The sequence below is a fragment of the Poecilia formosa genome, unplaced genomic scaffold (assembly GCF_000485575.1).
Source record: "Poecilia formosa unplaced genomic scaffold, Poecilia_formosa-5.1.2 Scaffold209, whole genome shotgun sequence".
Lineage (NCBI taxonomy): Eukaryota > Metazoa > Chordata > Actinopteri > Cyprinodontiformes > Poeciliidae > Poecilia > Poecilia formosa.
The window spans coordinates 824,098-850,054 of record NW_006800148.1 but is presented as its reverse complement, the minus strand read 5'-3'; the positions used below and the strand labels follow the sequence as shown (position 1 = coordinate 850,054).

Here is a 25,957-nt window from a genome sequence, read left to right as displayed (position 1 = left end):
ACCCTTCCAAAATAAATTACAATTCTTGTATTTTCCTTTTTCTATTTACTGTATCGTAACTTTATGATCCTTTGTCGACATCTGCTGGACATATTGCGTTACTGCAGAGAATAATTTCAGTCAGGCATTGTTTAGGGCCACCTATCTTTTGCGACCGTTGGAAAGACGGACCCCGGCTTCGGAAAGCTTCAGAGAAAGCTTTGAATGGATGATTTTTATCCGCTGAAATCTCAAACATCTAATTAACTACCCCGGTAAATATTTTATTTTGCACATCTTTAGTTTGTTTGGAGCTAAGCAGATGCTGTATGGCGGTAGAATGTTGCTGTTTTTCAGTGAAGCGGATGCATCTGGCAGAAAGTGGCGCTTCGTATGAAAAACGTAAAAATGGAGGTCAACTCGACTCAAACAGGCCGAGTTTTTATTAAAAACACTGTTTATATCTGCAGAGGTTGATTATAAAGCAGGAGTCTGTTCTAATATGTATTAACTTTTTATTAGTGGAGTTACGGGCAGCTAAACATTAACAATGAGCTGAAAGTTTGCTAAAGGAGAAGCTAAAATAAGCCAGTTGTAGTCCAGAACCAGCGCCGGATTCAAAACCACACCACTCAGACGAGTTCCCTTCACACTGGATCAAATTAAAAATACCAAACGTTTTGCAAAATTCAATTAGTAGATTTTAAGCTCCATAGTAACATACTTTAAAAAAATGTATAAAAGTAACATTTCTTTGTGCTTGCAGAAACAACTGCCGTTATTTTTTGTAGTAAAGACCACTTAAAGTGAGTTATGAAAATGTCCAGATGTTTGTAAAAGTGAAAGTTCTGGTTTTGTTTAGTGGGATATTGAAGAGTGGTTCTCAATGTTGGGCTCGGAGCCCGCAGTGGGCCATAGCATGCCAGGCAAGGGGTCAGAAGATGCGCTTCAAAAATCTTACATACAGTATTATACTTATCCACCAAGCCAAATAACCCAAAATCAAAAATTTGAATCTTTTTAAATGATTTTTTTCATACTGTATTTGAATGAAGATGCAACAGACTGATGTTGTTTGAACATTACTGTTGTAATTTCAGTTTTAAAGCTTTTATTCTAATGCTTTTCTATTAATGGATCTATGGAATGTGGATGGTGTTTATCTTTTTGTTTATTAATCCTGTAGGAAAGCTATGTATAGTGAAGGATTTATAGTTAGGGCCACAATCTGTGCAACTAGCATTGAATAAATCTGAGAAAGTTTGTAAACTGTCCATGTTTCATGAGGTAATTTAGAAGTAACTCCAAATTTATGTAACCGTTGACATTTTTATTTGATTTACTCAGTTTAATTGTTATTCTTTTTCCAGCAGGACTCTTGACTAAACATAATTAAGCTGCTGTTTTTGTAACTAACTACATAAAACATCTTCCACTGCTGCTTTTCTTCCTGTTTATTCGTAGTTCTGGGTTGAGCAGTCCGTTAGCCGTCACAGACAACAGCGTGAGGAACCATGTTTCTCTACAACATCACCCTGCAGCGGGCCACCGGCATCACTCATGCCATTCATGGAAACTTCTCAGGTGAGCTTCCTCTGCATATTTTTCCTTCCTGTTCAGTTAGGTTATTTGGCTGAGCTGCTTTCAACCCTTTTTGGTTGGAAACCGTCTTTGACTCATTTGCTCTTTAAAGTGGAAGAAGTGATTTTAAGATTTTTAGGGAGCTTAGCGCAGATTAAGTTTAATCTGTTTGTGTTTTGGTAGGAACCAAGATGCAGGAGATTGTTGTTTCCAGGGGAAAGATCCTGGAATTATTGCGTCCGGATGCGAACACGGGAAAGGTGCATACCCTCCTCACGATGGAAGTGTTCGGCATCGTCAGGTCCCTGATGGCCTTCAGGCTCACAGGAGGAACTAAAGGTATGTCGTCATGGAAACGCTCGCTCAAAATGCAGAAATTAAACGAGCAAATAACTACCCGTGGCTTGAAGAAACCAGAAATTTGATCCCAAATTGTATCTTAACTAGTTTGTAGTTTCATTTAATAACATGTTTTTCCATTTTGATTTGCAACACCAGTTGCAAATAACTTCATAATTTTGACAGAACGGACTGTTTATTATCAAATGTCAACATTCATTGAGGCCTTGCATCCATACCGCACACTAAACGGCAGGTTTTCTTAAAACTTTGATGGCATTTCCTGAACTATTGGTGGGTTAATAACTGAGTTACTACATAAACACAGTCATTTAATGTGCGATATGGAGGAAGTATTAATAATATCTATAAGTTAGACATCAATTGGAATGAAGCCTGGCCTTTTGACTGAAGCAGGTTGATAACTGTCAACTTACTGAGAGTCAAGAAACTCTGAGAGAATTTACACCAAAGTAGAAAAATATAAAGTTTATAACTCTAAAATGCCTTCTTGTTTCCAGACAATAATCATGTTTTCTCTCTCTGTCATTTCTCAAAAAGTTCCCTTTAAACAGCTTCTTATGTCACTTAATTAATTACTGAAAATAGCTGCTTTGAATTTCTTTCCTTCAGTAAAACCATCCACACAGAAGAGTGTGGTGGGTCTCAATGACAACACTGGGTAAATTATTGACTGATCAAAGTGTTGAAGGTGTGATGAGTTTGTCATGTCTCTTCTCTGACATAAGAAGTGGAGAAACATTCAACTCTCTGATCTCAGCACAGCTCTGCCTGGTGAGCTGTAGTTGGGTCACAGGTCAGAGAAGGAGCCGCAGTGTGTGTGTAACTGTGTGATCTGTGTTTGTTTCTGCAGATTATATTGTTGTGGGAAGCGACAGCGGCCGCATCGTCATCCTGGAGTACCACCCGTCCAAAAACCAGTTTGAGAAAGTTCACCAGGAAACGTTTGGGAAGAGCGGCTGCCGGCGCATCGTTCCCGGACAGTTCCTGGCCGTCGACCCAAAAGGAAGAGCTGTGATGATCGGTGGGTGGTGGTGTACCTTTCACACAGTGTAAAGTTTAGAGACGTATCTGTCCTGATATTGGAGGGTTTTGTGATAATTTGCCTGATCCATAAGTGTGGATCTATCAAGTCTAATTCTATGCTTTATTTTTTATTTTATTTTATTCTTAGAATTCTTAATTGCGCTTTCTGAGCCATTAGAAAAAAGGTTTGTTGCAGTTTGTTTTTTACGTTTGACCAAAGTCAAATAATGTTTTTTTTTTTTTTTCAGTGTCTTTTTTGGGTTTCCTACCCCGACTTAACAAATTAAAGTTGTTTTCTTTTTACATGTTTGACCAAAGTTTGTGAAGCTACAGGTGTATTTAAGTGAGCTGTACAAATGTAGAGTTGGTAAATAAATTTGGAATTTTATGTCTGTTTAAAAAAAAGAAACATTTTAGATCAATTCAGCTGTTTTTCTGTATCATTTCAGTATCAGCTGATAATAAATCTTAGATATCTGTATGGGAAGTGAAAGAAGAGCATCAGTGCATCTCTTGTAAATGTATTAATGGTTAATTTCCTTCTCCTTCTCCCAGTTAAAGGGAAACTTCATGGATCTAATGTGCGTTTTTCCCCCCCCCTCTTTCTTCCAGGAGCGATAGAGAAGCAGAAGCTGGTCTACATCCTGAACAGAGACGCCGCTGCCAGGCTCACCATCTCGTCTCCTCTGGAAGCTCACAAAGCGAACACGCTCGTTTATCACGTGGTCGGAGTCGACGTTGGCTTTGAGAATCCCATGTTTGCCTGTTTAGAAATGGACTACGAGGTGAGCTGACGGAAACCAGTTTGTACGTTCACACAGCTGGAGCTTTGGAGTGATGAGTTTGTCATGTCTCTTCTCTGACTGTCACTGGAGAAACATTTACCTTCTCTGACCTTAGAAAAATCTCACATCCAGGGTTGATTAGAAAAGAACCACAACCGTCAGGAATCCTGTTATTTATGTTTTTTGTTTTGCATTTTTATTTCCAGGAAGCTGACAACGACCCGACAGGAGAAGCTGCTGCAAACACACAGCAGACTCTGACCTTTTATGAGCTGGATCTGGGTCTGAACCACGTGGTCCGGAAGTACAGCGAGGCTTTGGAGGAGCATGGGAACTTCCTCATCACCGGTATGGATGTTTAAAACATAGCCAAAGATTCCTGTGTTATACTTTAATCAGTACTGTACAGTTGAGGCCATAGACATAACTAAATAATAAATACATTTGTTACATCTACGGTTGAGGCTACCAGTAACTCACTGCTAACATACCCAACAAACTAGCTAGCCTTTCTGCAGCTATCACAGGTAAGTACAAATTTATTGCCTGTCGGCTGGACGAAGTTTAATTTCTGTTGTGATATAGCTCTTAATTTTCATTCATAATGGTTTTAATAAGTCTTAACCTTGAGTTGGTGAAACCTGAAGAAACCCATTATAAACTAGTGTTTTTCTGACATTAGAGTCAGGCAGAGAAATGCTTCTTACCTTCATTGATGGATGAATTAAGTGGGTAAAATGGCTGATCAAAGTGTTGAAGATGTGATGAGTTTGTCATGTCTCTTCTCTGATACAAGAAGTGGAGAAACATTCAACTCTCTCTGATCTCAGCACAGATTTCACCGTAACCAACATGGAGGCGCCGTTTTATCCGTGTTTCCTGTGAAACTGAACCTGTTGCTGTTTCTCCTTCCTCTCCGTTTAGTTCCCGGCGGTTCGGACGGACCCAGCGGCGTTTTGATCTGCTCTGAAAACTACATCACCTACAAGAACTTTGGGGATCAGCCCGACATCCGCTGTCCCATCCCCCGCCGCAGGGTGAGTCCTAGTGACCTCGTTGACCCTACGGTGCTGTCCTGTGGCTCTTCTGCCTCTGAGGAGCCAACCTGCTGCCACTCGGGTAGAACAGGAGATGGTTTTATGCTGATCTAGTGAAAATGTGTTTGGTTTTATCCTACAGAATGACCTGGATGACCCTGAGCGCGGCATGATCTTTGTCTGCTCAGCCACCCACAAAACCAAGTCCATGTTCTTCTTCCTGGCTCAGACCGAGCAGGGAGACATCTTCAAGGTCACCCTGGAGACCGACGAAGAAATGGTGAGTAAAAGCTTTTGTTCTTTTATGATGGGTTTCTGGTAATAAATGTTTCAGTAATTGCTGTGACACACATTCACAATCATACAGTTATTTAAAAAAATTGTTCTTATCGCCACTTTTATTGTTATCGTAACTGTACCCAAAATATTATAATTAAACTTTAAGTTCATATCATCCACCTCTATTTCCAGGTCACTGAAATCCGGCTTAAATACTTCGACACGATCCCCGTGGCAACAGCCATGTGCGTCCTGAAGACCGGCTTCCTGTTTGTGGCCTCAGAGTTTGGAAACCAGTAAGTTCTCCTCCTGGTGTAACTCAGTCATCCTTCGTTTCTGTCGGATCTCCCGGTGAAACTCTGCCTCCGACTCCCTCAGTTATCTTTACCAAATCGCTCATTTGGGCGACGACGACGAGGAGCCGGAGTTCTCCTCGGCGATGCCGCTGGAGGAGGGAGACACCTTCTTCTTTCAGCCTCGGCCGCTCAAAAACTTGGTGCTGGTGGATGAACAGGAGAACCTTTCCCCCATCATGTCCTGTCAGGTCAGTCCGTCTAGTTCCACTCAGGTTCATCAGGTCTGCTGGATAAGATGAAGGAAAATACATCTGTAATCTGTTTTTGCTATAGATTGCTGATTTGGCCAATGAAGACACACCTCAGCTGTATGTGTCCTGTGGACGGGGCCCAAGGTCCACTCTGAGGGTTCTTCGCCACGGACTGGAGGTAAACCCCAACCTGCTACCGGGTCAGTACGGACCCTCACTCGCTCTGCCGGCTGAAGAACTGATGAGCTTTTCATGTCTCTTCTCTGATGAAAGCTGAAGAGTCTTGGAAATATTCTGATTTCAGCTTGAAGGCAAAGTGTTTGTTTTATATTAGGGCTGAAATGATTAATCGGATCAATCAGTTATTGAAATAATCCTCAACTAATTTAGTAATCAACTATACAGACTCAAACAAAGGCTAAATCCTCACAGAGTAATTAAATCAATATAATGGTAAATATATATATATATGTTTTGTATTTAAGGTAAAAATGTAAATATGTTCCACCCAGAACAATGTTTTAGATTGACTTGGTCCAGTTTCTATAAAAAAAATATCTTCTATTAAGCACCTTTTGTTATCCAGTTAATAACCAGTTAATCCAAAAATTAGTCAACAGATTACTTCTCCACTGTTTTAGGACTGAAATGATTAATCCTGATTAATCAATTAGTGAAATAATCTCTAAGTAATTTAGTAATCAATTATTAGCTGGAGTATACAGACTCAGAAAAATACCATTTGCTAAAAAAACAACATATTCAGAGCACTAATAAAAGCAAAAGTATAAGAAATAGATTTTGCATTTAAGATGAAAACATCTCTTGTATTTTACCCAAAACTCACTTTTTTTTTCCAGAAATTCATCTGGTCCAAATTCATTAAATAAATGCCACATTGTTGCATTTTAGGCAATAAAATGATTATATTGAATTGAATTATTTGCTTATTTTCATCTTTTAATATCGTATCAAAAAAAGGTTTAAGTGTTTAAATGAAAAATCAGCACAATGTGACAAAAGTATCCGATTATTTGTGAGAATAATCAATCGAATGAAATAATGAAGTTTTTATTGTTTTTATTGTTTTTATTCTATATCCCGTAAAGGCCGTCGATGCCAAAGCATTCAGAGACACATGTTACTGTTCAGCACGTTTCCTCCTTTTGCTCCATTTCTGTAATCATATCCAGCTCCCTACTCATCCTCAGAGAGACCCATAAAAATATGAAGATCTGTTAGCAATTCATCATAAATTGTGAACAAAAGTTTTAGAAAACCGCAGTAAGCTTCTCTGTTGTCAGAAACGTTATTTTGGCCAAAGAAAGTTCCTCCCTGCTGTGGAGCATCACAGCTCAGCCAAGCCTGGACTTTTCCTAACTGGTGCTTTCATGTTGATGCAGTCCAGTCTGATCCCTGCTGTAGGATCAATAACATGTTTTTACATCATTTTGATCAGAAGAGGCCAACATAATGGAGAACACAAATAATTCAAAACTGCATCACTGCTGCTAAACAGAGTCATTCTGCTTGTCCTCACAGTTTAAGTGTTTGCAATGTGTGGTCATCAAAGTGCCTGGCCCCTCTCATTATTGTCTCATTAATGTGTCATATTTTGGACGTTGGGTGAAGGAAAAGTGAAAGTGTATTTCCCTGTGTCCAGGTTTCAGAGATGGCTGTGTCTGAGCTGCCTGGTAACCCCAACGCCGTGTGGACCGTACGCCGACACGTGGAAGGTAACATGCATTCTCAAAGAATAAAGAAATTATAGCTGTTTATAGTAAAGTACAAACATTTAGAGGTAGAAATAAATGCAGGACATTCAACATCAATGGAGTTTACAGTTCAACTCCATTTGTTTCTATTTATTTCTCCTTCAATTCTTGACTTGTGAATCGCTCTTTCTTTCTATCCGATCGCAGGGCTTATACAGGTGCTTGAAATCCTTGAAAATTCTTGAATATCAGTTAGGTGTTTTCAAGGTTTGGGAAGTGCTTGACATCCAAACTAGAATGTTTGTAATAACGTCAATCTAACGTTTGATTTAAAGCCTAAATGTGGAAAACGTTATGATGAAACCAGATGTTTAAAGATAATAAAAAGAGACACACATTTTTTCTTACAGTCTGAATTAAATTGGACCAAATTTCTCTTGTTTCAGGTCAGTTAGAATTACCAAAATAATTTTTATTTAATAAACGAGATTTTTTAGTAACTTTCTCAGACCAGTCAGATGTATCGAAACCTAAAGTATAACATCTTATTATATTTTACATTTACTTAGAATGTTGAATAGTATCATTACATATTATTAACAGTAATAATAAATAGTGAATTGAAGCTTTTTATTTTAGTTCATTTGTATTGTTTTTATCTCCAAATTGGTGATGGAAAAGAATGAAAACTTAGTTGAAAATGTTAGAAAAGTGCTTGATTTTTCCTGCCAACAGCGACCTCTGCTGGCCACAAATGAGACAGAAAACTGTTTTAAATGAAGAAGGACTGAGGCTGTTTAAGCTGCAGGGTTTTGATCTTCCTCTGCTCCTCAGATGAGTTCGACGCTTACATCATCGTGTCTTTCGTCAACGCCACGCTGGTTCTGTCCATCGGAGAAACCGTGGAGGAAGTGACAGACTCCGGGTTTCTGGGAACGACGCCCACTCTGTCCTGCTCCCTGCTGGGCGAAGACGCCCTCGTGCAGGTGGGTGTTCGCTGGACACCTGCAGACACCGCATGAGGATACTTTTACCCCTTGACCTTTGACCTTCTGCCTACAGTAACCGGTTTCTGCAGTGTGTAGAAGAGCAGAAACGGCTGCGGTGGGCCTGTTTGGTGGTGCGAGGAGTTTGGAAGTGTTTCATCTTGTGTTTTTCTCGCTTCCCGCCTCGTCTAGGTTTACCCGGACGGCATTCGTCACATCCGAGCGGACAAGCGTGTGAACGAGTGGAAAACTCCCGGGAAAAAAACCATCGTCCGCTGCGCCGTGAACCAGCGGCAGGTCGTCATCGCTCTGACCGGAGGAGAACTCGTCTACTTCGAGATGGATCCGGTAAGAAAACGGAAACATTCTATTTTTACAATTTATTCAGCACTAACACTGTCTAAGGTTATGGATGAATTATTCTGTAACGCCCAGATTTAGCATTTTAGAATTCTGACAGAAAAATAAGGACATGATCTGAAGGATGTGAGGCGAAGGCTGCTAGACTTATAGCTGTGTACGGAGAAAGTCCAAACAGTCCTGAACCGAAAGATTTAAGATTTGGAAGAACTAAAACCAGGTTTTATTCCTACTAACATGTCTAAATAATGTAAAACCAAGACAATCTGTTTCATGACTGTTTTGATTAGAAGTAGGAAAGTTAATCTACTCCAACACCATCCTTTATCGTTTTTCTACAGAACTGGGGAATGAAAACCTCCAGCACCCTTTGGGTATATAATACATTCAGAAAGCCATGTTACGCCCATATATGGTGCTGCTTCCTGTTTCTGAAGTCCATGTCACAATATATATTATAACTACTTGTCCTCATCCAAACATTAGAAATGTGTTTATTTGCATTTGTCCCACCAGGATGGTGTCAGCATAAATGAATCACCTGCCATAAAATATTCAGTTATTAAAAACACTGCAGTCTTAAACATCTGGTATATATTAATATACAGAATAATTTCCAGAAAGAGGAATTTTGTCTTTAGAGCTGAAACTATTAATCAGATTAATCACGATGAACCTATTATTGAAATAATCAACTAATTTAGTAATCGAGTAATTGTTAACTGGAGTATTCAGACTCTAATTAAAACAAAACCACACAGAAATATATACATGTTTTCATTTAACATAAAAAAAATCATCCTTGTCTGTAAATATGTTCCACACAGAACTCCTCCAGCTGCAGTTTTAGCTTCGTCTGGTTTAAATTCTGCAAATTTATTAATCGGTTCACCCAAATACTAAACAGATCAGCCGTGTGCTTTATTGATAAATCTATCAGGAAGAGCTGAACTCCTCAAACGTTATTAGAAGAATGTTTTTAGCTGCAGATGAATCCTTTTCTACAAGTGATGAAGCATTTACTTCATCACTTGTGGAAAATGCTGTGTTGTTTCATTTCAGGCAATAAAATGTTTATTTGAGAAAATAATTTATTTGCATCTTTTAATTTATTTATAATGTTGGATATAAAGGCTTAAGTGGTTAATTGAAAAATCTGCTGAATGTGCCAATATTTTTTTTTATATTTGATTAATCATCAGAATAATTGATTACCAAAATAATGGTTAGTTGCAGGCCTAGTTGTCTTTGTCAGTGGGTGTAGCTGATCCCCCTGCTGTGGTTTGAGTGGGTTTTTCCTGCGTTCCCGGCTCATAACGCGCCTCTGCTTCGTCTGCAGTCGGGCCAGCTGAACGAATACACGGAGCGGAAGGAGATGTCTGCAGACGTGGTCTGCATGAGCCTGGCCAACGTCCCGCCTGGCGAGCAGCGCTCCCGCTTCCTGGCTGTGGGCCTGGTGGACAACACGGTCCGGATCATCTCCCTGGACCCGTCGGTACGACACAAACACCCGGGTTGGAGGGAAGCATCCTGTGGAGCGGCTCGGCGCTCTGGGAGGGTTTAAAGCTGATTTATTGTTTGTTCATCGAGGTGTGACTTAAGTTGCATTATCCTCTTGGTTAAGGATGGTTTGCAGATGAAAGATCCAAACATTCAGACAGATAGTTTAAGTGTTGATGTTTTCCAAACATCAGGATGCCTTCAGACATTGTTCCAAACTGTTGGGCTTGAGTTTCCTGCAGGATTGATTGTGTTTTTCTGTCTCATCAGTTCCTCCCTTCCCAAAAGGAAAAGGTTTATGTTGCATGAAGCTTCCCTGCTGACCCAAAATGAAGCACTTTAGGGATCAACAAACTTTTATTCCAATCCAGCTGCATATTTTACTACGTCAATTCCAGAGAGCAGTTTTTGTCATTCCATGAACTTTTTAGACTTTTTGGAACTGGCCTGGTTTGAAGTTTGACCGTTGGATGCAGAACATCATATTTGACTTGGAAAATAATTAGATGAGCTGTGTAGATGTTGCTGTAAACTGCAGCCATAGTTTTCCCCCCTCAGTTTTATTTGTCCTAACTTGTAAACCTCCTCCACCTCAGGACTGTCTGCAGCCGCTGAGCATGCAGGCGCTTCCTGCTCAGCCGGAAAGCCTGTGCATCGTCGAGATGGGAGGCGTCGAGAAACAGGATGAAATCGGAGATAAAGGAACCATCGGCTTCCTCTACCTCAACATCGGCCTGCAGGTATTCCTTCTTAATTTATTCACATCCAGGATGAAACCCAGCAAACATTGTTCTGTCAAGACCCTTAATTAGGGATAAAACAATTGAAGTAATCGTCAACTGATTATGTAATCGATTGATCATTAACTGGAGAGCATACATGGCCCTTTGCTGAAACAACTCAGAGCAGTAATTAAGCCAAAATGAATTTAATTATTTTTATTTTTAATGCTTTTTTTTTAAACAGAATTCTCAGCAGACATGTTGAATCATGTTTTGAATCTGAATAACGTGGTGATTGATCATTTGTTTAAATGTTTTTTTATTTTCTTTCCTGTAGAACGGTGTTCTGCTGAGGACCGTATTGGACCCGGTAACCGGTGACCTGTCGGATACCAGAACCCGGTACCTGGGGTCCCGTCCGGTCAAGCTGTTCAGAGTCCGGATGCAGGGACAGGAGGCCGTATGTCACTTTTATTTATCACCACGAAACATTGAGCTGAAATATGTTGACGTTTTTGTTTTGCTAAAATCGTTTTTTTAATCCCTGTGGGAAAGTGAGCTGTTTTGGTCTTCCTGGCAGGTTCTGGCCATGTCCAGCCGCTCGTGGCTCAGCTACTCCTATCAGTCCCGCTTCCATCTGACGCCGCTCTCTTATGAGACGCTGGAGTACGCGTCCGGCTTTGCCTCAGAGCAATGCCCTGAAGGCATCGTGGCCATCTCCACCAACACTCTGAGGTAGGATTCAGGTTAAATGCCAAATCATTTGGACTTGTTGTGGATCTTATTGAAACTTTACATTTCTGTGGCTGCTACAGCTCTGACTGTTATTTGTCACCCAAAAAAATGCAAATAACATTTTAATAATCCCTGACAGCGATGCACTGACGAGAACTTTGTGGCCAATCTTGAGCTTTAACCTTCTAATATTTATTAAAATATTTGATATGAAAACATTTTCTTCTAAACCTCCCACCATGTGCAGTGGTTATTTTTACTAAAAGCATAGAAAGACATTATGTCTGTTTTTACTTTTTCCAAAACAACAACAGAATAAATAGTGTTTATACTTTAAGGTGTTTTTAGGCTTTTATGCTAAACAGGTTAGCATCCATGTTCTGCTTACATAGCATTCCGAGTTTCATGTTAGCCATAAAGCATTTGTTCAATAGTTTTATCAGTGTAACATCTGGTTAGACAGGAGAACCTTGAATTGTTTTATTAACCTTTGGGATTAATACAGAATTTCTAAAATTGATTAATTTACTTTCTGGCTAAGTGAAAACACATTTTTATTATTTCTCTGAACTTTATTATGATAAGAAGATAAAATCTGAGTACAAAGTCTGAATGCATTTCCATCACTAAATAATGTAACAATGAACAGATTGTTTTTATTATTATTGATTGGTTCATGCTGAGGTAAATGTAACCAGTAAAAATATCATCTTTCTCCCTGCAGGATTTTGGCTCTGGAGAAACTGGGGGCCGTCTTCAACCAGGTGGCGTTCCCTCTGCAGTACACGCCCCGGAAGTTTGTAATCCACCCGGAAACCAACAACCTCATCCTGATAGAGACCGACCACAACGCCTACACCGAGACGACCAAAGCTCAGAGGAAGCAGCAGATGGCTGAGGTCTGATGAGTTTCCGACTTATTTAAGACTCGACTGTTGACTTCTTCAGGATTTGGTTTTGTAACTTTGTGTTTCCTACTTAGATTATAATAATGACCAAGTCATCTGGTCATTATTATGAAGCTACAACTAACATGAAAAAATTGTTAGGAGTTATAAACGTCACATAAAACTTCACTCTCATGTTTTATTGTGTTTCTCCATAAAACACGAGATAAAAACAGTTACTGAGGCGAGTCCAAGTGAAGTCTTTTGTTTCTGACTCCAGTCCTCATCTCTCTGCCATCAAGTGAGGAGCAAGAAACACAACTTTCTGTTTTTTAGGGAGGCTTTTTATACCAGATCACATTTTTATCACTTTTTTTGCTAAACAATCTCATATACCTCAGCAAAGATATAAAATCAGCCACTGTCCTCTTCTGCTCTGCAGTGAAAGAGGTTTGACTGGTAGACTGGCCCACATGGTCATGTCTGCATGTTTGCAGTTAATAGTCACCCAATGTTACCAACTCAACGATTTTCTTGATGTATTTAGCAAAATTTCAGACAAAAGAAGTTGGTGTTCGCTGAAATCAGAATCAGCAAATCTGACTTTTTAAATATCTGTAATTGACAATCAGCCAGAAAACTACAATCGGTGCATGTCAGGTTTGTAAAAATCTCTGGTAACATTTTCTGTTATGTGGTTGAAAGTGAGGAGGTCTGATGGACGTTTGGTCTGGAAGTTTTTGTCGGATCGCTGTAATCCTCTGGTTCCCCTGCAGGAGATGGTGGAGGCGGCCGGTGAGGATGAGCGAGAGCTGGCTGCCGAGATGGCGGCGGCGTTCCTGAACGAGAACCTCCCTGAAGCCATTTTCGGCGCGCCCAAAGCTGGAGCGGGTCAGTGGGCTTCACTGGTGCGACTGGTTAACCCCATCCAGGGCTCCACTCTGGATCAGGTGCAGCTGGAGCAGAACGAAGCTGCCTTCAGGTGAGCAGGATGGAACGCATCCCGTCTCACTTTCCTCACCCGCCAGAATCCTTCTCACTGGTTTTCTTCTTCTTCCCCTTTCCCAGTGTGGCCGTGTGCCGCTTCCCCAACACCGGCGATGATTGGTACGTCCTGGTGGGAGTCGCCAGAGACATGATCCTCAACCCCAGATCTGTAGGCGGTGGCTTCATCTACACGTATCGCCTCACCGCCGGAGGGGAGAAGCTGGAGTTTGTGCACAAGGTGGGTTTGATAACTGGGAATGTGCTCACCTCCATAGTTTAGCTCTCCATCTGGGATTCCTTCCCTCTGCCCGTGATGATAAATCTCCTGCCATGTGGTTAAGTTGCTCCCCTCTCCTGATGTTTGACCGGATCACCTCGAGTCTGCAGCAGCTGCTTCTGATGCAGCTGTCATCAGGCCGATCGTGTCTGCTAGCTGTACATGTGGAAAAGATGGAGCGATGCGTTTTGGGATGAAGAAAAGGGAAAATTACTCCCATCTAAGTCTTGAAGGGGTGGTATTGTGTATTTTCCAGTCGCATAGTGGCATTTATAGCACAATCAATTAGAGCTGTAACGATCCATCGAATGATTCGAGTACCTTGATTATTCAAATTTCTGAAGGTTACATTATGTTTTACTATTTAATGCCATGTGTTGCACCTGGATGATTATTTGTGTTGCACAACTAGGCCTGTTACAGTAGTAAATTCTGCTGGACGATAAATTGTTCCAGAATTTATTACGATAAATGATAATACTGTTGATTTGATAATATAATGTAATAATAATATAAGAACATATTCTCAAAGATCAATAAACTTATCAACATTTAACACTGGAACTGGAAGACATTTTAAATATCCAAATCAAATAAACTGAACAGAAACGACAAATAAAATTAAATATGAAGTCTTTGTAAACAAAAACGACGAGTTGAGACCAAATCATCAGGCTGTGGACTTTTATCATCCAGTTTCAGATAGAAAGAGAAGAAAGAAAAACTATAAATCATGCAAATGGAAATTTTTGAGCTTTTAATCATTTTAATAGTTTTAATTTATCATGTGATCAATTGATTTATTGCTACAGGTCTGTGTGCAACACTGTCACTTCTGCTAATGAGCTGTTAATGGATGCGAAGTGCTGTTAGCAGGGTGATAAAATGTTTTCTTTAAAAAAGGACAATGTTTTTTACTGGCATTTTTCCTTTTATATTGGACCTTGAGTATCTACTACAGAATGAGACAATTTTTTATTCGATTACTTGATTAACAATCTGAATAATTGATAGACTGCCCGACTACTATAATTGTTTACTACATGCAGCCCTACAGTCGAGTAACTGTTACCTTCAATTGTTATAAAAATGCAATATATGTTAAATATGACTTAAAAGAAATGTGACTTTGGAAATTAACTCCTTGAAATTGGGCCTCTGTCTCTTTAAGAAACTCCTGCTCTTTGTGAAACTCCGGCTTCAGGAAGTCATCACAACATGGCTCCTCTATTAACCCTTTAATAGCATTTCACTGAGGATAAGCTTGTATAAAATTAGCTGATGTGCAGGTCCACCAGGTGTTTGCTAATTGCTGCCGGCTAGTCTGAAGGAGCTGACTGGGGGAGTAGCAGGGAGGGCTGCTCTGCGAGGTGGAAACTTGAAAGCTGCAGCTCAGAAGAGGAGGCGGAGCTACGTCCAGCCAGGCGTTTCCCACAGCTGAATGGTTACCATGGAAATTAAACGATTTCTCAAACATGCATGAAAAAATTAAGGCAACATTTTAGGTATGTTTTTGATGAGGGAATAGCATAACATGATATAAAAAGCTCAAAAAAGTCAATTTTACATAACACTGCCCCTGTAATGGTGGCAGAGAATCCCACAGCATCCCAACTGATTTGGGCATTTCCCCAGAAACCGGATCAGGGCGGAGGGGATCGGCGTGAATCAGCACTTTTGTCACCTGACGTGACTGATGAGTCGGCGTATTTCAGAGCCGCATCAGCCGCTTCTTTTCACGGAGCTGCAGGACTTTCCCAACCACTTCGCCGGATCCCACGGTCGCTCCGCCCGATCACACAGATCCAGTTTAGACTTTTTATCCATAAAACTCTGAGCTGAAATAAGTAGTTGGATGAAACGTGGTGACAGACGCCTCGGCAGACTCTCATGGATGTTCGTGGTCTAGCAAAGCAAATAGCTTCCGGTCTGCTGGTGCTGAACGAAACCTGAGGAGAAAGATCCAGGTGTTTCAGATTTTTCCACTCTGCAGCATTTTCACTTTTTTCCTTTACAGGACAGGTTCTTGATTCCCTTCTCTGATTCCCTGTCATCAACTTTATTGTTTTGTTTTGTTTTGCACGCAAACATCACATCTGGGAAGTTTCCTGTGAGACAGTCTGTCGGTGCAGATTATTAACCTTTTATTAAAACTTGTTCTGAATTATGAGTTAATTTTGTCTCCATTCAAGTCCACCAAGATATTTGCACTAGAAACTTGATCAAAATTCTCTGAGCATGCTCAGTTGAATAAGTAGAGAATATCTGTGACTCCTATTGAAAACTCCAGTTGGTCTCATTAACATCAAACTTTATGCCAAATGTTATTGAGGGATCAGTGAGTTCAGACCAGCAGCAGGTGTCCAGTAGCTCAGACTTCCTCATCCGATCTGGGAATCTTTCACTCCTGTGTGTGTGAGGTGGAGCAGATCTGTAAACATTATGGATGAGAGTCGCCTTAGAAAGAAAAGCTGGCTCATTTCAGCCTGACGTGTAGTTGACAAAATACTTAGCAGGAAAAAACACTTCAGACAAACCAATAAATGTTTAAATCTGGACATATGACACAAAGGAACTCGTATCAGTCCTCCTGTGCTGATTCTCCCTGAACTTTGTGTTTCCAGACTCCGGTGGAGGACGTGCCGCTCGCCATCGCACCGTTCCAGGGACGCATCCTGGTCGGAGTCGGGAAACTGCTGAGAATCTACGACATGGGCAAGAAGAAGCTGCTGCGCAAGTGTGAGAACAAGGTAAGACAAGAAACGGTTTCCTGTAAAATAAATAAATAAAAATATTCTGAGTCTGAAGCCTCAGTGGTAAAGAAACTGACAAAAGCAACAGGTTGTATAAATAAACTGCTACAAATCATCTTCCAGATGGTTCTGGAAGGGCAATTAGGAATTCAAAATATAACGTAAAATAAGTAAAGCATGACTTCGCTCAGAGCACTAAACGTAGAGTTAGATTTAACAGATCCGCCTTATGGATCGGACACATTTTCACCCAATCTAGAATTTTTTCCAATATCAGGACTGATCCAGATATTAATACTGGATCGGTGCGTCTCCACTGATTTCTTTTCTCGCTCAGCGATTTGCTCATCAGTCAGAAGGGAGGCAGATGAAGGTGTGACTTTTTTCCTCTTGCATGCTGGGAGTTTTTGAGCCTCTAGTTTTAATTTTAACTCCATGTCCAACTTTAGTAAATCCAAACCTTTTCCCCTCTTATTGTTTATAAAAACCACAGCAGGTGTGTGTTGTTTGATCGTTCCCACCTGGAACAAGAACGAGTGAAGTAAATCCCTAAAAGACCAAAATGAATGTTACGTTGTTGAACATGAAATGTGGATGGAAACTTCTGAGCACAGCTGTAGGTTCATTCCTTACAGTCCTGATGAAATCAGTGATTTACGGTTTTCTCTGATGCCTCCCACCGACTGAAAGCGCTTCGGAGGTGGAGCCCAGAGGCCTTGGTTGAGACGTTGAGGCGTCTCTCTGTGCAGCTGCCTCTCGGCTCGCCCTCCACTAATTGATTTGTCTGTGAGAAGACCCGCATCGCTCTGAGTAATAACTCAGCTTTTACATTAATTTCAAAGCTGCTGCAGAAACAAGAGAGATTTAAAAACACACACACTTTGAAATCTTCGTCCTGGCGGATCATTATGGTGCTTTGGTCATGTTTTCCCCAACGGAACCAAAACTGGTTTCATACCACTTCGTTTTACACTTCGCTCAGTTTACAGCAGATTGAAGTGTTGCAGTCTGGGTTCTGTACATGAACTTTGTCAGAGTTGAAGAAGTTTAAACTGCTGACAAAAAGTGCAAATTTCCTTCAGCGTGTTTGCGAATACTTCAGGATGCACACAAGCCGCCATTTTTATCCAATCAAGATGCATTTTGTTCACATTGAGCCCTCATGAATGCTGGAAGTCCCACCATCTGCATACTTAATTTTTTGCTCTTGCTTCGTCCTGCAGCACGTTCCCAACCTGGTGACGGGCATCTACACCATCGGCCAGCGCGTCATTGTGTCCGACGTTCAGGAGAGCCTGTTCTGGGTCCGGTACCGGCGCAACGAGAACCAACTGATCATCTTCGCAGACGATACGTACCCCCGCTGGGTGACGACGGCCTGTCTGCTCGACTACGACACCATGGCTTCCGCCGACAAGTTTGGCAACATCAGCATCGTAAGTGCAGCGATACGGACATGTTGGAACAGGATGCTCTTCTTCTCTTCCTCTTGTTTCTTTTTTTTCCTCCTCTTTCCACTTCCTGAAGCAAACAGCTGATTATATGAACACAATTCTTTATAATAATTCTCATTAATTAAGCTGTTGTTGCAGCTTTGTAGCATTCGTCTCAGCTAACGACGTTGGACCATTTTAGGACTTTTCCTTGAACTTTCCGTGTGCGATCCGTACATTCCCACACTGTAATTCAAGACCTGGTGTCTGTAGAAACCGTTTCAACATGTTGTACTAAATTCAACTGCAGTCCAAATATAAAATGTATCATGTGAGTTCTTCTAAGAACCCGAGCCATCTGGAGTCCTGTGGGGGTTTAACGAGATGAGAAGACAAACTCGTCTTATTCTGTGGTTTGTTTTCCCAGGTGCGTCTTCCTCCCAACACCAGTGATGATGTGGATGAAGACCCCACAGGAAACAAGGCCCTGTGGGATCGAGGTCTCCTGAACGGAGCGTCACAGAAGGTCAGAAAGAAAAAGTCCTTCAACAATCGAGTGTCTTTTATGCAACGGGGTCTTAGGACCATGCTAAGAAAATTCAAAATAAATACAATTACGAGAATAATGTCAAAACAATACAGGAATAAACAAGGACAATTACCAGCACAAGCAAAAAGGGTTTAGAAAATCCGAAGAGCGTCTGGATCTCGACTTGTTTCATTACACATCACCAGACTTTGGGATTAATTCATTTTCCTTATGAAAAATTATTAATGCTGATCAATTAGCATTAATCCTTAATCACGATTAATTGGTTTTCATTTTCCTAATGAATATTGAGATTAATGTGATTAATTGTTCCAGCCCTGATATTATCCAGAGCGTCTCAGAATCCGCTGAGTCAGCAGATTCTGAGCCTTTTTATCCACATGGTGACCGTCTGGGCCTTCAAGGGTCAGATCCTAACCACAGGTAGAAGTCTGGAGCCCGGCCGTTCAGGCGTCGCTGCAAACGGCTAAATTAGAGACCAAAGTTGGAGCTAAACAGAACCAAACCTCTCAGAGGAACACAGAAACCGAAGAGAAAACTGTTTGACCGTTGGGGTTGAAATCTCTGATCTGCTTCCTGCATTGTTTCTGACCTCCACTGCTTCTTCTTCATCACCCTTCATCACCGACCGCAGGTCGGAGCTCCTCGCAGCATCGCTCAGCTGCATACTTGAGGAGCTGGTCAGGATCTGTTTAGGTAGCAGACGGGGTGGGAAAGTCCCTCCAGTTGAGACATGATGAGCTGGTTCCAGTGTTTGTCCTCTGCACCGTTGATTCATTTGGAAATGTACTGCGGCTCTGTTTATAACCATGAATGGAAACGCCCAGAACGCTGTGCTTCGGCTCGGCTTTCTGAGAGTTTTACATTAAATTAGAAGCATTCCTCTTTCATTTGATTAGTTCGTTGTGAGAAAACGCGGTCAGGCGAAATGAAAGGGACGACTGTCTGTCCACCAAACGTTCTGCGTGAAGACCAGTCGTCCCAATGGAAACTTTTACTGCTGTTTTTAGGAATAAGCCTTTTTTAAAATATTTCATTCATTTAATTAATTTACTGTTTAAAACAAACATGTTACATAAACAAAAGGTTTGAATTAAAAGAGTCGTTGGAAGAAAACAATCTTAAAAATTGACTCAAAAGTGAATTTACTGAACCATAAAACGATGAAGCATCAATCATCCATTCAAACACATTAATAACAAAAAGAATATCTGTTGTTTGTCTCATAGCAAGGCATTTTCACATAAATGAAACAGTGAAACTAGAACTTTTTCACCAACATTAAGGAATTATCAAAGTTGCCTTGTTAGTTTTACTGAAATATTTGCTCTAGAAATGAGTCCAAAAATACAATGTTACCTTCTGTTGTCATGAAAATGCTGCTCATATCAAACTGAATCTGGAACATTCGTTGATTTTTATTGATCAATTGCAATTTTGGTTTTTGAAGATTTTACTTTTGGAAAATCAGGATTTGTTTTTCCACTAATGTTCTCCCAAAACTCGCCATCTTGTTTTACAGCTTCTGTTTATTTGGACTTTAAATTCAGGTCAAATCTATGACGCAGTATAAGTGTCACACTTAGATTTATTTGTTTTTTTGTTGTTTGTTTTTTTTTCTGTATGAAGTCATAATATTTCAAGCATACAGTCGTAGCAGTACAAGAAAACGTCATATGTCAAAGTCGAAATTATATGAGAATAAAGCTATAAAATTTCATGTGCCTGGACAATACACGATACCGCCACTTTAATTAGTGCGTCTGCTACATTTAAGCAGATTGAGCTCATTTTTATTTATTTAAGCCCTTTGTTTCTGTTGATTTGCCTAATTTTGGTCCAGATGAAGATCTTTCCGTCAAAGCAGAGTATTTCCTCTGATCGCTGCCGCATGTTTGCCCCACAGTCAGCTGGCTGTTTTGGGGCAGGGTTCTGCGGCGGCTTTGTTTATGTGTTTATAAATCCATTCGCTCTGACCGTGCCATCAAAGAGCAGCGTCTTGGTCTCCCTGTGCCACCCTGGGGGCGTCGCTGCCCGTCACGGGGCGGCTTCACACACAGCCGCCGTTGTTCGGCTTCAGAGGGAATCTGCGGTCTCTGCTTATTTGTGTCTCACCGCAGGCTCAGTTTCAGCATCAGCTTTGCTCCCTCTTGTCTCATCGCATCAGCATCACGTACGACCGGCCCAGTCCTGAGGTTTCACCGCCGCTGAATGCCGCCTTTGTGCCCCGGTGCTTATCTTCCACTATCTGCGGCGAGCGATGTCGGATTAAACCCAACGCTGGGGCGACCCTGGCTCGGACGCGGTTGTTAATGTGCGGCCAGATCACACAGACGCTGAAGGCCTCTGAGGCCTAAAACCGCTGCATCTGACCGGCGTCGTGATGTCATCGATTAGCCACGGCTGAAGCCAGATGCCTTGTGGTTTCTCAGCAGGCAGTTTCTGGGGCAGCACGGTCACCTGTGGCTTTCTGTTTGCCTCTAGGCCGAGGTTGTGGTGAACTACCACATCGGAGAGACGGTGCTGTCGCTGCAGAAGACCACTCTGATCCCCGGCGGGTCGGAGTCGCTGGTGTACACCACGCTGTCGGGGGGCATCGGCATCCTGGTGCCGTTCACGTCACACGAGGTAAAACGTCTGCTGCACACAGATGCGTGTCAAAAAATAACAAATATAGAGGAAAAAATAACCTTTTCATCTTTCATTTCAGAACGAGTCCCTTTATTTCTTGTAATTTTGATGATTTTTGGCTCTTAGAGAATAAAAAAAAAATTTAAGTTTAAAAAAATTTTAATATTACAAAAGATCAATTAAAAAAATGTAGATTTTAACAGAAATGTCACTTCAATGCATTCAAATGTTGGTTCCTGCATCAATGCGGCGTAGCATGGAGATCAGGCTGTGGTTCAGGAAGTTCATGTTGCTTTGGTAGCTTCCTTAAATACACGGCTGTCGGCCATTAAAGAACTGGACTACAAGTCAAGTCCTTGTTGTCTAGAATTACAAGAAATGGTTCCTATAGTTCTCAAGAAAGAGGACTGAATATTTCACTCTGATAATCGGGTTTAATGATTGAGTTTCTGAAATGAGGGATGAAAATGTTGAACATTTTATTTGTGTTAAACGTTGCCAGCCATCTTTCCTGAAATGTTTCTCAGATGTTGAACGTTTTCCCGTCTTTTCTCCAGGATCACGACTTCTTCCAGCACCTGGAGATGCACATGCGCTCCGAGTTTCCTCCGCTGTGCGGCAGAGATCACCTCAGCTTCAGGTCCTACTACTACCCAGTGAAGGTCGGTGTGTTTTTACTGGAGATGCTTCGCTAATCCAGCAACTTTATTAAAAAATGAGGGGAAAACATTTTCAACGCCAAAGTGAAACCAATTTTCTGGAGATTTTTCTTTCTTTTTCTTTCTCCATCTTTCTCGTTCTATTTCTTTCTCACTCTGTCTTTTTCTCTTGCTCTTTAACACCTTTCTCTCTCTCTCGCTCTCCTATCACTCTTTCTCTCTTTTTCTCTTGCCTTTCTTTCTTGTCTGTTCCTCATTTTTCCTTATCTATCTTCCAGTCATCCCTTTCTTTTTCTGCTTTCTTTCATTCTTTCTCTTTGCCTTTCAGTATTTTTCTCGTTTTCTTGCTCTCTTGTTCTTTTCTTTATTTCTCTTTCTTTCTTTTTTCTCTTCTGTCTTTATTTATCTCTGAACACGGAGCATGATGATGAATTAAATCTTTCACCGGTCCGTTTTCTGCTCCGCTCGGGGAATCTGTTCACTGTTGACCCGGTTTGTTGAAACAGTTGCTGATTTTTATTTGCCGTTATTAGACTTCAGTTCACATTTTGTTTTGCTTCATTTCTGTTCGTCATAAAATCCTTATGAAATGCGTAAAGATTTGTGGTTGTGATGCGATAAATTGGGTAAAAGTTTAAAGGACTGGAGTATTTCTGAGCAGATCATGAGTTTGCCTCAGATCAGCAATCTATCCCCGAAGATATTAAACTTCTCTTCAGATCTTTGACGAGCTTTTCGCTGGAACAGGAAGTTGAAAGAGATCAAAAGTTTTAGTCCAAACCAGAAACGTTTTAATCTAATTTAACGTTTCGTTCCTGCAGAACGTGATCGACGGCGATCTGTGTGAGCAGTTCAACAGCATGGATCCGCACAAGCAGAAGAGCGTGGCGGAGGAGCTGGACCGAACGCCGCCCGAAGTCTCCAAGAAGCTGGAGGACATCCGCACCCGTTACGCTTTCTAACCGCCCAGCAGGGAGCCGCATTTCTACGCATCAGGCAACGCCAGCGCAGGAAAGACACAGGTCACTGAGGAGAACTTTAGTTTTTTACGGACGACTCATGAAGAAACGTTCATAAACAAACTTGTGGAGAAGAACTTCCTGCCGCTCCATAAAGCTGGGGAAAAAAGGACCTAATTCCTGATTTTTCTGTTGACTCTGATCCCAGCTGGATGGAGGAAACGTTTTATTTTACTGTGCATTAATTAGTCATAGTTTCAGCCTCACCTCCACCTGTTGTGCGGCTCTTCTCTGTCCTGCTGGGTCATTAGACGACCAGGAAAGTCATGGTGGAAAAACACTGGCCATCTGCTCCGGGTGGTAAATTCCCAACCTCAGCCACAGACGACATTCCAACAAAAAAATGAAATGAATAAAAAAATCGGTGGACGTTTGGGTTTGTGGGACTGGGGTGAACATTTGTTTTTTTTGTAAATAAAGCTGTTTTTATAAAATCAGTTTTCTGTGTCTGTTTGGAAACTTTCCAGGTTGAAGCAAAATGAGTCCAGTTTTTAAAATCTTCATTCATTCCTACCTGAAACATCTTGGTTTATAATTTCGCTGCTGTTGCGTTTGATTTTTGTTTTGAAAATGAGAAAGCGTAGCATCTTGAGCGCTGCAGTTCCAGGGTAAACGGTGCGGTTTGGCGTAAGCCTCTTCCACAAACCTGGAAGTTACTCATCCGTCTGTCATTCCTTCACAAACCCCGCGCACACGACGAACCGGATAATCCCATTACTCAGTTTCCTTCTCCAGTCAATCCCAGATGAGGTTTAAACGCAGCGCTGGATCTCAGGAGCAGACGGACAGGAAGATTACCAATTTGTCTGGTTTTGATCCAAAACGTCAACATTAGTTTCGAGCTGCGGAGACTTCTTAGGATCCAGATAGAGACAAATTGTAACAAATGTTTTTTTCTAAGATGTGGAAACATTTGTATACATAAAAGTTTCAAAATGGAAAAAAAGTCACTCTTTGATTTCTGAGTCGTCTAATTTTGAAGGTACTGAGCAGGAAAATTCACACCTCATCTTTTAAGAGGTTTTCATTTTCAGTTTGAAAGAAATGAATCAGGGCTATGGAGGAAGTACAGAAATATTTATAGCACATTTCAGCAGCGAGGCAGGTCAAAGTGCTTTACATTATAAAAACATAAAAGTACAAAGTCAGAGGACATCACACAGTCAGCAATGGAAAAAATCAGTAAATATTTTACATTTGGTCACATGCTGTCGTTGCACATCAAAATGTTTCATGTTTAGCTTAAAAAGAAACTAACCAGCTGGGTTTTTAGTCTACATTTAAAGGAATTCGGTGTTTCAGCAGTTTTGCATTTTCTGGAAATTTGTTCCAGATTTGTGGTGCATAGAAGCTGAAGACTGCTTCTCCATGTTTGGTTCTGGTTCTGGATGCAGAACAGAACCAGAAAACCTGAGAGGTCTGGAAGGTTGCTATGACAACAGCAGATCTTTAATGTATTGTGGTGCTGATCCATTCAGTGATTTATAATCTAAAGCACTGTTTATAAATCATAAAGTCTATTCTCTGAGCTACAGGAAGCCAGAGGAAGGACTTTAGAACTGGGTGATGTTCTCTTAACTTCCTGGTTTTAGTCAGAACTCCAGCAGCAGAGTCTGGATCAGCTGATTATTTTTTTTATACAGACCTGTGAAGATGCTGTTGCAGTGATCAATGCGACCAAAGATAAATGCATGGATGAGTTTCTCCAGATCTCACTGAGACATTCGTCCTCTACTCCTGGAGATGTTCTTCAGGTGATAGAAGGCCGACTTTGTAACCGTCTTTATTTGGCTCTGAAGGTTCAGGCAGAGTCCAGCACTGCTTCCAGGTTTTGGGCCTGATCGCTGGTGTCCAGCTGTAATAACTGAAGCTGTGTGCTTCTGCATCTACAGTTTGTACAAACTGAACATTTTTTGCCGGGTTTTCGACTTTTCAGAGGGATTGAACAGATCAAGGTAAAACATGATCCGTCTTACCTTCTTTCTTTGCCTGCTGAGCAATAAATTAAACTTGGATCGTTTTAATGAAAGAAAGTCGTTTGATTTCAGAAAACGAGCAACTTAAGAAAAACTATTTATTGAAGATTAATGAATAGATTTACTTTCACAAGTGGAACGTTACGGCTTTGGCTACAATGCTCTACTAGATGTATATTTTAAAAAACATTTTGGGGATTATTTTGGGATTATTTCAACTGTAATTGACATAAAATGAAGGGGAGAAAGTTTAAAGGAAATGGAGGATAAAAAATACAATATGATGCTGTAAAAGTCAGTTTCTACACCTGCAGGAAGGGAGAAAAATAAGAGAAAACCCAACAATAAACAATGTATGCATATTGCACGATGTTTGTGCTTCAACTTAATATGAAATTACAATTAAAGTGAAAAAAAAAAAGACTAATAAGAAAATTACTTTGTCCAATGAAGAAGTAAATAACGACTAATTACTTTTTCCCCTTTTCTCTTCTGGTTTCTGACAGTTTGGTGGGGAATCTTCCTGGTTCAGCCGTCTGTAAACCGGCAGAGACGGCTCCTCTCTCTGCCGGTTTAGTGTTGGCGCCTAACGCTAACGCCAGCCTGTGGAGCCACTTCAGGTCCATCTGGGACCGTTTTGCATGTCCACACAGAACCTCGCTGCCTCCCGGCGCTCTCATGTTGCGTAATGACCCGGGTGTGATGATTTGCTTCTGCGGGAAGGGAAGAAAAACATCGACACGACATGCTCAGACTAAACGTTCCCAATTAGAACAATGGCACAATGGCCACAAGGAAGGCGGGTCTGTAAAACGCGGATGGAGCAATAAGGTTTTCTCTGCTGTGGGTCTCATCCAGTCCAGATCAGAACCACACCACGTTGGTTTCACATCCAGAACCTTTCAAGGTATTCCCAAAGGAAGAACAGGGATTTATTTAGGCATTATTCTCTGACTCCAGATCAATATCCCTTGGTTTAAAGTCAGAATCAAAGGTCGGGTATCCATAGCAACAGTAGGAGAAAGAAACGTGTGGTACCTCTGGGGAACTTGAGGGTTTGCAGGACATACTGCCCTCATATATTCAGCCGTTTATCAGAGTCGTTAACTTTTCTGCACTTCCTCATACTGACGAGGCATTGAATCAATAATTTTGCAGTAATCCCTCTGATCA

The 25,957-nt window shown here is 41.1% G+C and overlaps 1 protein-coding gene across 1 annotated transcript; it reads left to right on the top strand.

The window, feature by feature from the left end:
• Positions 1-23,245, top strand: sf3b3 (splicing factor 3b, subunit 3). The gene is made up of 27 exons (XM_007567535.2): positions 1-254; positions 1,444-1,563; positions 1,744-1,899; positions 2,774-2,944; positions 3,559-3,731; positions 3,938-4,079; positions 4,656-4,768; positions 4,911-5,048; positions 5,240-5,343; positions 5,426-5,591; positions 5,677-5,772; positions 7,258-7,330; positions 8,144-8,295; positions 8,488-8,643; positions 9,995-10,150; positions 10,752-10,895; positions 11,215-11,337; positions 11,458-11,612; positions 12,337-12,511; positions 13,276-13,481; positions 13,568-13,724; positions 16,388-16,513; positions 17,740-17,952; positions 18,377-18,475; positions 20,984-21,127; positions 21,688-21,792; positions 22,611-23,245. Exons 2-27 carry the CDS (start codon positions 1,494-1,496, stop codon positions 22,749-22,751), a joined length of 3,654 nt encoding a protein of 1,217 aa, XP_007567597.1. The 5' UTR covers positions 1-254; positions 1,444-1,493; the 3' UTR covers positions 22,752-23,245.
• The last annotated feature ends 2,712 nt before the right edge of the window (positions 23,246-25,957 follow it).